At 45.3% G+C, this 12,580-nt stretch overlaps 1 protein-coding gene across 5 annotated transcripts in view; it reads right to left on the reverse strand.

Moving 5' to 3' along the window:
* Tenm4 (teneurin transmembrane protein 4) overlaps nt 1-12,580 on the reverse strand; it is a 719,910-nt gene that overhangs the window by 268,675 nt on the left and 438,655 nt on the right. For 4 of the 5 annotated variants that reach the window (XM_027407666.2, XM_027407667.2, XM_035442391.1 and 1 more), the window contains one exon: nt 6,188-6,397. The exons of the other annotated variant lie outside the window; for it this stretch is intronic. In XM_027407666.2, coding sequence (XP_027263467.1) covers nt 6,188-6,397 — 210 coding nt within the window. The remainder of the gene's footprint in view (nt 1-6,187; nt 6,398-12,580) is intronic. 5 annotated transcript variants of the gene reach the window in all.

Raw genomic sequence — 12,580 nt, forward strand, 5'->3', positions numbered from 1 at the left:
CGAACCTGTTGAGGGTATCCCTGGTGCCCCCAATTAGGGGGCATAATAGTTTATTCCTGGTGGGAGGCATAAGTGAGCCCTGGACTAGTTAAGGGAGCACCTGCAGAGCACATAGGGCACAGGAGATGGGGCCACAATTGCAACCCCTGACTGTACCAGGGCCAGTCTCTGTCTCTGTGAGTGTGCAAGGCTGTGCCAGTGTGACTCAGTGCACTTTCTCGTGTCATGTGCAAGGGGTGCTGGGGGAAGGAAGAAGTAAGGACAACTACGGACTTTTCAGTGTAGTTGTGACTTTTCAAGTTTGAAGTTAGGGGCAGTCATAGCCAAAACTGGCCTCCACAAACTTAGAATTGTGCCAAGAAAAGAGACACTGGCAGAAGTGGAATCTGTTTGAAAGGCAGCGTGGCATCCAGCTTTTGTTGTTTCAGGAGAGACAGCTCAGCTAGTACAATACTTGTCTCACAGTCACAGGACCTGAGTCTGATTTCTAGACATACACAATTGGTGAGCCCCAAGCTAAAGGAAGGATGACACCCAAGGCTGTCTTTGGCCTATATGTGTGCGTACATGTGCTGTATGCATGCATGTGCGCGTGCACACACACACATAAAATAATAACAACTTTGAAGCTGGGTGTGAATATGGTCATGGGTAGCCATGCCTGTAATCCTAACACTTGGGAGGCTGGCATGGGGGTGGGATCACAAGTTCAAAGTCAACCTGGACTACATAGCAAGACCATGTCTCAAAACACCAAACCATTACCAGCCAATCAACCTTGTTTGGTTGCAAAATCTGTCTTAAACAGACATAATACCCGGACACTTTCTTTCTTTCTTTCTTTCTTTCTTTCTTTCTTTCTTTCTTTCTTTCTTTCTCTTCCTTCCTTCCTTCTTACCCTCCTTCCCTCTCTCCATTTTATCCCGCTGCTATAAACTATTTGAACGCTTTACTGCAGAGATGGTGATGTGCTCAGTGATTGGAGGAGTTACAGTACAAGTACCCAGCATGCACTCTATTTACTTTGTGAAATCTGAAAACATTGGAATCTGCAAGGCATGTGCTTCCAAAGGCTCATTTATTTTTATCAGTTCTCTCTGCTAACAACACTCTTCACCCTCATCTCTCTGAAGAACATCCACTGACATTTAGCATGTCACCGGGGATGAATGAAGAAAGGAAGGATTCCATTTGTCTTCCTAGCAGGAGGAAGGAGACTAAACTGACTTCCCCACACAGCTTATGTCATAAGAATGTATTTATCAACAAGCATTTTTTGATACAAGAAATGCTGAGGGAAGCAGTGGATAGAATTGACGGGGTACTTTACACACCCAGCAGCTTTTTGTCCTGGGAACATGTCAAGCAGGCAGACCCAAGTCCAGTACCACCACAGGTTCCATGAAATTTATAGCGAAGGAAGAAAAACAATCTGGCTGGGCATGTCTCTCTATCATTAGAAGCAGGCATCATTTTGCCTTCTGATTTCACAAGTTGACTTAAAAGGACCCAACAGACTCCCCTGGGAATGCTGCATAGGTTCTAAATTAAGTTGGATTTTTTTCTTTTTTTAAAGAAAACACTTTTTGGAAGGAGCTTGCATACATAGCAGTGTTTCCCATTTAGAAAGAAAAATAAACACTCCTCTACTGGATTGGAAGTCAAAACAAAAATAATCCCAGCTGCCTAAAACCTAAGCAAGTCAATGAAAATGCTAAACAACCTTGCTGCTGGCCAGTGAAGCATTTTCTAAGGCCAGGTAGGAAGGGCCTGGAGCCAGGGGAAACCAAGGACACATGTGGGGTTTTGCTTTGGGAGATTTTTGCAATAATTTTGCAGCAAAATTTTGTGTTGAAATTATCTGGTTTGATTCATATATGAAACCCTTGAAATCCTCATAGAAATATGCCATAAAGATTCCATGGCCTCAGAAGGGCCCGGGGTTCAAATCTGACCCTATCACTTAAGGGCCCTGTGAGGCAGAGGAAGGGGTTCACCTCTCTGAGACTGAAATAGGTCACAGGGTAGATAAGAGGAGTCAATGACTCCCTAAGATAAAGAGGCTCCCGGTGCTGGCTGCTTCAAAAATGTTTGTGAGGTGACAAACAGGAATCAAACAACCTGGAATTCTTCAAAAAGAAAAAAAAACCCAACCCAGCTCTGGTGGGATTCCTCCTATCTTCAGTCTTACTATGGATACAGAATGACCCGGATCTGGCTTTAGAAATAAGACGAAAGAAACAGAGGCCCTGGAGGCAATATGCTTTGGTTTTGAGTCTTTGTCTTCTGGTGGGGCCATGATTAAGTCACTGCCCTCATCTCTGGGCCTCAGTTTTCCTCAAAGTGAAAGTGAAAATAAACGCAAGACCAAAGATGATAATGCATGTTAAGAAATGCATGCATCAAAAGGTGCTCATTAGACGCATGTTCTCACCCTTCCCAACACCCCTAGGCTTTGAGAAACTCTTCACAGCCTTCTCAGGGCTCTTCATTTCCTGATCCCATTAAGCCCTACCTCTAAGTTTCCAAAAACCCCTGGCTTCAGAATTTAGATTAGCACAACTGATGAAACACTGTTGATTCTAGACGTTTCTATGGAGTTAGGACAAGCATCTACTTAATCCTAACCACTTCCTGAGTGCCTGGACTGTGACCAGTTGATATTTTGGTGGGATCTTTTCCTATTCACACCAGTGGCTTCTGGACGAGTGCCCTGGGGAGGATTAGGATTGTGATGACAGAAAGAGCGATTTACCCTCTCTTCTTTTCCATGGGGACAATGAGCTGTGCAGAGACGTCCCATGCTCTCTCTGCACTTTACATGGGGATTTTTGCAGGGCAGCTCTGAGGCCTCACAGACCCTGTCCCAGCACTCTCTGGAGCTGACACAGAAGCTGGTAGAAACTCTAGGGAAGTAGCTAGAAGGCATCCTGGGCCTTGAGAAGGCCCCTCCCAACATCTCTGGAAAACACTGGAAAGTGGGAAACCTCTGTACTGTCACCCTCCAGTAGCCGGGGAAGCAGCCTGTATCATATAAAGAATGGCCAGAATGAAGTCTCAGGTGAGCCACCCTCCATGGGTTTATCATTTGACCTGCCTAGAGTGGCCTCAAGCCTCAGCTCAGTAGCAGAGGGTGGGGTATGGACGTAGGGATGCCCAGGGCCTCTCAGATTAGCAAAGTGCTCCACCTCTGACCTACAACCCAGCTTTGTCATTTTAAAACTATCAAAACCGTGGCAGGTTGTCGTTACCCCATGGATGGAGCAACTGACTATGAGGGGATGGGACCTTGCCTAAGATGGCACATTGGGGATCTGGCTCTGTAGCTTGCTCCTGGGGTCATTTCTTCACTGAATAAAGAGCATTTGTAAGACCGGGTACCAAACTGATAAAAAAAAAAAAAAAGTGCTTGTTTCTGCAATACAGATTGCATGAGAAAGTCACTTTACACTTTTCTGGATTATCTGTGGTGTAAACATACATCCTTACTTTAATAATTAGCATAACCAATGAAGATAACTTCTTTAAAGATATATTCACTCCCCCTAAAAAAATAAAACATTAAAAACATTTACTGGACCTACAATGTAATTATCTGCTTGTTGTCACTTGCCCAGGGACAGGGCCTTCCCATGTGGGACTTCAGGGCCAGAAAGACAGTAGGTACAGCACAGAAATGGGCTTTCATGGCACCTACTCCAGAATAGGGACCAAGTGGGACACAGACTCTCCCTTTCCACAAAGGACACATTTACTAATGGTGTTTAGAGCAGCCCTGGGGAAGGAATCCATAGTATGTCAAGGCCCCTGGGAAGCAGGAGCACAGAGGAGCTGAACTGAGCAAACATCTGTCGCCAAAGGCCTCTTGTGGTCTCTGCACATCAACAAAGCAACAGCGCCTCAGCCTGCCTCAGGACATATGACAAAGCCCCTGCTCTGGGTCAGTTATTAGCAAAGGGAGAGATTAAGGACTTTCATCTCTTGTCTTCTTTTTCCTGCAAGGCTTATTTACTCAGAAATGAATGATGAACATTATCATTTCCTTATCAGCCTATCTATATTTGTTCTATATATGTGCACTAATGTATATAGGTCGATATAGATATTTACACACATAATTTTTCTTCCTCATTAAGCTCATGATGATAACTGGCAGGGGCATGAACAGCAACACACGACATTAATAAAACCAGATTTCTTAGAAACTGCTCCATCACTGGCAAGATGGCCTGAGGCCAAAGGACAAATAGCTAGTGAACCACGCTGGACATGGAACTGGGGTTTTCACCCCTAGTCCAGAGTTCCTGCTTCTGTCCTCTTTGAGGATACTCTGTCTCACATGCAGCCCCAAGGCTATGGAGTCCTGGGGTGGATGGCTTTGGTCAGAGTATGCAGGTCCTGTGTGCACATGCTCTATTCAGTTCCCAGAGAAACTCCACTGATGTTCACTACGAAGCCTTTCAGACCCTTCCAAGTCAACACCTGTTTGTGCCCAGTTCCTAGGTGTAAAGGAGTGGGAACAGGCTCCCCAACTCCTACCCAGGATTCTATGTCCATGCATGTCCAGAATAGTCCTGGAATCAAAGTCTGACCCACCTGACCTATTCTTTCCCACCTAGCCAGCATCTCCCCCAGGAGGCATTTTCCAGTTCTCTCAGGCAGTGTAGAGATTTCTTCTCAGTCACTCTGACACCCAGCGTGCTAGGCTCTGTCCTTCCTTATCACCTTTAGCCATCTCCCTCTGTTCCTGAGAGATGAGAGGGCCTTTGGTATTTCTCCCAGCATGCTGACTGAATGTGCCATGATCTGTGGGGGGTGTTCACGGAGAGCCCTGTATGTCCTCTATAGGGACATGACAGGTGATGGGGCAAGCACCACCATTTACCAAGCTTCTTTCCCAGGTGCTAGGATGCTGTTCATTGTGACCTGGATACCACATTGTCTGCTTTGACATCTGAAGAAACTAGGGGGGTCGGGGAGACTTGTGCAAAGCCACCAGGTATGGGGCTTTGATTAGGTGTATAGCTGTATGGCTCCAGTGTCCACCAACCATGATGCCTCATGCTGCTCTCAGTCTGAGACTCCTTTTCCAGAACATGGCCTAGAATGCAGTTCCACACAGGCACTTATAAGATTTATTTTATTTTAAGTTATGTGTGCATGTGTTCATCTGTGAATGGGGAGGTGCACATGGGTACAGGGGGCAGCAGCATTTGATCTCCCTGGAGCTAGAGTTTCAGGTGATTGGGAGGCACCTGAGTGGGTGCTAGGAACTTTACTCAGAACCTCCAGAAGAGCAGTATACACTCTTAACCACTGAGCCATACAGGCATTTATAAAAATAAATGCTTGCCAAATCAATATTCCCCCTCCATGGTATTTGTTGGAAAAGTCCAATTTCTTTCCTTCTATTAGAATCAGGAAACTTTGGTGCCATTATTTGTGACTCTAAGTTCTCTCACACATAGACTTATATCCCTCTTACTGGCTCCAATGCCCCACAGGAACAGAGAAGTGCACTGGCCACTCTGGACAGGTGGGCCTCTTGGGCCAAGTGTAGCAGTGCAGGATCAGGGTGGTGCTCTTTCACTACACCCTTCACACCTCCTCTTCTCGAGGACAATGGAGAAAAAGAGTAAACCATGGGAAAATCATGCTGAAACCCAGGCCTACTGCCTGTGCAAAGAGTCAGCGCTGCTGCCTGGAACTCCAGGGCAGGGAACTTTCAAAAACAGCCCCGGGCGTTGGGTACCACCCTTTCTCTCCGTTTTCCTATTGCTAATGAGGGTCATTGTAATAGCCCTCTCTTGGTAGCTTTGTGAGTAGGATCTCAAGAAGTAACAGGTGATTGTGCCTGGTGGTCCCTTGCAGCCAGGAGCAGCCAATCGGAGAAGCCTGTTCCCCACCCTCCAGTTTGTGTCTGTGTCTCTTCCTGGTGTTTAGTCTCCTGCTGTCTGTGCACCTCTGTCTCATGCCCCTGTCACGGGACAAAGCCTTCTCCGTGGGGGCAGAGACAGGAGCTGGCTACCCCAAGCCCACGGAACTGCCCAAGGTCCCTGCCTGCTCACTAGCCCCACCGTGCACCAGGCTACTCGGTTCTTGCAAGGAGCAAGCGGCCAGAGCAGGCATAGCCCATTAAAAGAAAGAAACAAACCGTTAAAAGTTAGCAAAAGAGAGAAGCACTTACCGTTTGCTGCGACCCCCAGGCTGGCGGAGCCACTTTTAACTAAGAATGAGTTAGGGACAAACTCTTCCTCAGAGTCTGAGTCCGGGGTTGGCTGGGCCACACCGTTGCCTAGCAACCGCCTCTGGCTCTCATTGGCCGGAGGGGAGGGGGGCGGGGAGGGGGACTGCTCAATAGGGGTTGATGAGGCAGATGAACAATGCAAGGGAGCACCTGCGGGCCACAAAGACAAACACAGACAGAAAAAAATAATGAAAATCGATTTCGAAGCACACGGGGAAGGGGAGGCAACAAAATAAAACACGCATCAACGGGGGAGGGGGTTCTGAACGCTACGATCCACTGCACGTGTGGCCTAGACAGGGGCTGTCCCTCTGCAGAAAAAGTTGGTGATCGCTCCTTCTGAAGAGCAGGGGCGGGCCCACAGAAGTGGGCCTAGCAAAGACCACCGCAGAAACAGCAGGAGCGTCCTCCTTGTTTAGCCTTTCTTTGACAGAGGCCAGAAAGCCTGGAGTTGTCTACTTCTGACTGAGCCTTTAGGGAACCAGAGGCTGCCTTCTAGGAGCCACAGTGGCCTTTGGTAAAATGAGCAGCCAGGGTTGGGTGAAGGCTGAGCCCCTGTGACCCAGCCATTCTGTGATGTCACTGAACTGAAATGATGATCTTATTAGGGAGATTCGAATCCGACTTGCCTGCAACAAGTCCTGGGCCTCATAAAAAAAAAGCTTGCGAGAGCTGGAAAAAATGATCCAAGGCTCTCCTCCACCTTTGGCAGCCTAGAATCTCAGATTACCAGTATTTTAGTTTTCTGAGGATCTAACACCTTACGGTTCTTAAATTCTGACATTCTTTGCAAACTTCTTGAAACCAAGAGTTTTAGCAATCTTACTCATTCTTTTGTCCTCAGATCGTCACATAATGCCAGGCTCACACAAGGCACTGAAAGGATGTTTGTTGCATATATTAATGCTACAGATCTAACATACCAGGATCTCTATGTCCTGATAGCTGAAGTGACAACACCCTGTCATATTAGGACACTAGCATTCTATGAGTTCCAAGACAAGATTTTGGCTCTGAGTTTCTACAATATAGAACTATTACATAGTTCTAAGTTTCTAGCTTTCCTTAGTTTTATGAGCAAACTTCCAGCTCTTCAGAAGGAGGAGGTGACAACTTAGGAACATTCACAGTCTTGTCTGTGAGGACCTTACCACACGTGCAGTACATCATGTACAAGAGGGGACATAAGGACAAACACATAAAAGTATACAGTACAGCACAGGTATCATTCGCTAGCAAGGGTGTTATTTTCTCCCACCTTGACTGGCAGAATGTGTTGATACAATTGTATGTGGCCAACTCTGCAAAGGAGTTTCCTTAAACCTCAGGAAACACAGCCCAGCCCAGGTGGATTATTACATCACTTAGCAGGCTCTTAAGAGGCACAGAACTTCTGATTTCTGGGGACACGTATCAGAAGGCCCCTCATTTCACAGCCACAAACTCCAACAGTATTTTATGGAGTCCACCAGAGCTTGACTGTGCATAGCAACACTTTATAGAATTGCTTCATGTGTCATTTGGTTGGTTATTTCAGAGATTCACCAATGACAATGCAGGTAGTGGGGATCAATGACCAAGGTATATTCTTTGGGTGGTTTTTCCTTCTGAGACACAGTTTCTTTAAACAAAAACTTTGGACTATGGTTCAGCTATCCAAACCAGTATCCCTGATTCACCAAGAGAGAGCCTTCCCTGACACACTTATAAACCAGCACAACAAGGATGAGCACACCATTACCTGCCTCTTTTCCCCTGTTTGAGGCCATAGTTTTCTCTGTTCAAACACCTGCAACTGCCTCCAACACAAAAAATGTACAACACATCCTGTGGGCATGGTTCACACGTAACGTGGGCTTCATAAGTGTGTAACAGAATTGAGCTTTACGTCACTGACCATTTTATTAGTTCTATGATTTTTGGGGAAATGACTTCCATGAGCCCATTTGAAAGCTTGCTTCTCCCCACACCTTCCAATTTTTATGCAGTTGCTGTAAGCACTATAGATGATCTGTGTGTCTCCAGTATATATGAACATGTAGGAACCTAGGTCAGTGCTCATCACATGTTTAGGAAATTGAACAAAACCATCACATCAAGACCCCTGTTCATGACACATTCCCCCTACAGTCAGAGTTTTTGAACATTCTTCTCTCTACCAGGCTGCATGTATTAAGTACATACATACTCATTTCTTCATCTTTTATTCACTCCCCAGTCAGAACCTCTGATGAGCCTGAGATAACCAGGTCCTCACCACATCCAGATGTTCAGTTTCAGACCAAAACTAAGAAACAGACTATGTTGTTCCAGGGTGCCTATGACAGTTCCCCTCCCCCTCAGTAGAACTGTCAAGCTTCATTGACTTTACAGTTATAGAACTAAGGAAATTGTTCCATCACAAACTTGAGGACCCAGGTTCAAGTCCGACCCTATGCCTCCCTCAGGACTTCCCATCATCCTCTGCTTTCCTGTCTTGGTCATTCCCTGGGTTATGGGTTCTCTTTGAATACTCATCAGTAACTGAATTCCTTAACAAAGGGTCAGACCTTAGCAGGTTGGGAAGTGTCTGTGAGGTACAGACACCACCAGAAACATGTTCATTAGCTTCTACTTACTTACTGGCAGCCATTAATCTCAGTGATCTCCAAGGTAGGTGGTCACTGAATAATTTCCCAGTAGTTAAGAAAACCTCAGGAAATATTTACTTTGCCAATTCAAAAATTCCTAGTTTCTATTAGTATGTGTTTATGCTGCATATATAGCAATTGGATATGTGGGTGGAATGGCATGGTTAGGCATCCTTGGGCTTGTTTATTTTTTACTAGAGTAGTGGATGTCTGGAAATGTACTGTGAAATGGCTTCCTCCTACATATATATCCTAATTGTCTACAGTCAGGCTGGAAGACGAGGAACACAATGAAAGACCCAGCACTGAATAGTCAGTGGGAGGGGTATGGAAAAGGAGAGCACACATAGGCTTTAAGCAAGGTAGAGATGGGGCAAGCCAGAAAGCATGCCAACCCAATGTAAGGGCTGGAAGGCTGGGGCTTATTTCAGCTGGAAAGTGAGACTGCAATGGACAGACTACTGTGTGAGCATGTTTGACAGAGGGCAGAACACTCACACGTAAATCTCCCTTGCATCTGCTGGTCTCAGCAATCTATCTATCCTAGTCTACAGTTTTGTGCGACTGTCAACTTCTCATCAAGTCTGCAGAGACCTTCGGAGGCATGCTGGTTGCTCTTGCTCCCCTGGATTAGCTACTTTTCTCTAAATGCATGAATGGACCCAACTCTTTACACTGAATCCATCTGGATGGCACCCTAGTGTTGAACGGGAGTTTGGCCTCTGAGTTCTGCACATGCTATTCATTCTCCGTGGAGTCTTTGTTCTCCTTACTACCACCCGGTTTGTCTTGGTGGTCTCACCTTATTCTCTGGGCTTAGCCTCATGTGACCTCCTGCAGAAAGGCCTCTCTTAAGCCGCAATTCTGGATTTCACTCTACTGAGGTGCTCCCCTGAGCACCTGGGATCCTCCGCGTTGCAACTTTCCCCACTCTGTGGTGTTGAGTTGTTTGTGCCCTCCACCAGCCTGCTTGGCTTATGTGTTAACCTACATTTACTGCTTGGCTTAGTGTCTCCCCTAGAGTAAGCACTTGTCAATATTTGCTAAGTGAATGGAAGGAAGGAGATAGTCTTGGTTGTGAGTAGCTTTCAACATTGAATACTGGAAAAGGGAAATCAGATTTTAACTGGGGAGCCATGGACACTTTCAGAGCGGGAAGGTGACACGACAAGGGACTGCTCATCCTGTAAGCTTGCAGCATCTTCTCAGTCACCCAGATTCCCTGTCTAGTTCTTAGCACAGTAGGATGCTAAATGTCAAAATGACCTGGGGATTGCCTTTAGAGTGGAGCCACATGCACACTCATGTAGGTCAATAAGGATGTCTGACTCCTGGGTTTCAGGTTATGCTGCAGGGAACCCAGAAATATAGATGGTGCTGCTGTTACTGTGTAGTCAGATGAGATGCGATGACTAGAATGAACCTTCCCATGGACCATTCCAACAACCAAGGTGGTTGAAAGAGCCATGTCAGTTTCTTTGGGGAGGGTTAAAAATAGCTATTTTGATTCAAAAAGTTAGGTAGACAAAGAAGAAACATTTCAACTTTTACCATCAATTGAGCATTTGCCTTTGTGTCACTTAGGATTTTTAGGTATTCCTTTCTATGTATGCATGTAGGAAGAACTTGCCTATCTACATAAACTGTAGAATAACTGTATCAATTAAATACCAGAATGCTTGAATTTCTCTATTTTATTTTTTTATTTCTTGTATAGATACATGTTGTATTTTGAGCATCTTTTCCCAGTTCCCTCTATTCTCTATTTTATTGCCCCTCACCTTTCCCATTTATCCCCTATACAATATCACTTCTACTTTCATTGAATATATACATACATGCCATATACATTTCTTAGGACAGGGTCCCAGTAAATCCAGCTTTGGCATTGAGCGGGTAAGGGTAGGCAAACTGAGGGAGAACAGACACCTGCAAGGTTTGAGTTAGAGTTGGGGTAAACATGGCAGAGCTCTTGGAAGAGACCAGCAATGGGTAGATGTTTTCCCACACAATGCTACAGACACAGATTCATTTTCATGTTAAAGCTTAAACAATGCAGGCTTAGAGCAATGAAATCATATGTCTGTGGACATGGGACCCATTAGAAAACCCATAGCTTCAAAGTTCTTATCACTGAATCCTGAGGGTGAACCCGTTTGGATTCCCAAGGAGACTCAGGAAAAGAGAAACAGAGAAAGCAGAAAGACCATGGCCCTCCCATTGATCAAACCTGGGATCAAAGACAAGTTTTACCAGTTAAGTGACATTGTATGTTACTTCCCATAGTCTCTGTTTTCTCCTTTGAAAAGAGGGGCAACAATAGTTGAGTGCAAAACGTTGCTGGGACTTTGTGGCCTAATACTTACCAGGAGCCCAGCAGTCTGCTTGTTCTCACTAAAGGCTCAAGCAGTATTGTTCTTCCTGCTGTCTCTCCAAGTGGAGGCCAGAGGAAAGAGACAGAGACAGTTCTACAAGCCTGTCAGTGAGACTTTTACAAATTTGTATTATTTGATAATGTAACAATAGAAGAGGACAGTGTTTGGGAGAGAGAACGGTGAGAACACAGGTCAGAGAATCCTGACAAATGAGGCACACCTTTGTGTGAATTGATGGTAGTCTTTTTTAAAAACACTTGAAATCCAATGCATATGCCCTCTTGTGTCAGAACACTTGGGTGGCTGAGCAGAGAGATTGCTGAGAGTTTAAAGCCACCCTGTCTCAACCACCACAAGCAATAATGAAACAAAAACAAACCTACTAACAATAAGAAAGAATGAAAGGAAAAGAACCCTGGCCTAAAACTATAACACTTCTCAAGGGAAAACCTTTTAGCATTCTGGATTCGGAAAATAATTTTGGAATATGCCAGAAGACTAAAATTGTGTGGCACTGGCGGGTAGATTAGTTTATTTCTTTCAAAGAATAACCATTGATAAAAATGACTTTTTCCTTTTTGCTTAACATTCCTGAAAAATCCATTTGACCACCTAAAGAAAACTGTGTTGATCAGTATTTAGCCCCATATAGGCTATGGTAGGGAAATTTGTGGCATGTGTACAATGTAGAAAAGCATGAGCCTTTATCTGGTCAGTCTTAGTTGTCAGGAGGGAAGATCCTGGGAAACTTTCTGTGTCACCTGAGAGCTTCCTAGGAACCTTTGGACAGGTAGCCCTATAATATGGAAGACTTCATGCAAAGTGCTGAGCCATGTTCACAGACATCACTCAAAAACTGACACCTAATACACACTCAGGACATGACAAAGGCTATCCATGTTGCCTCTTCTCTCTTTTCTCTTCTGGCTCACTTCAATCACTCCACCTAGAAGGAAGCACCTTCCTTCTCTTCTCATGAAATGACATCATCCAGTTGTCCCATTGAACAAGTAAGATCCACTCAGTACTGAGCAGAGGAAGGGGCACTGATACCTAAGAGACTGGGGGCTGGTGGAAGTCAGGAACTCTATTGCAGCAGTACCATGCCCTGCATCATATGCCAGTGAGATGTGTTCACGTCTACCCCTTGAGCAGGCTTTCCTCCCAGCAGGGACCATGCACTACTCATCTTTGTGCTAGAGCCCAGCCCAGAGTCTCACATCAGCCACCAAGTTGCAGAACTTGTTCCCCTGGTTATTTGCATTGATTCAGTCTCATTCCTTTCCAAAGGGATGAAAATCTGGTAGAGTGACTATGTGGTCTGGCTT

Source organism: Cricetulus griseus, chromosome 3 (genome assembly GCF_003668045.3).
Source record: "Cricetulus griseus strain 17A/GY chromosome 3, alternate assembly CriGri-PICRH-1.0, whole genome shotgun sequence".
NCBI lineage: Eukaryota > Metazoa > Chordata > Mammalia > Rodentia > Cricetidae > Cricetulus > Cricetulus griseus.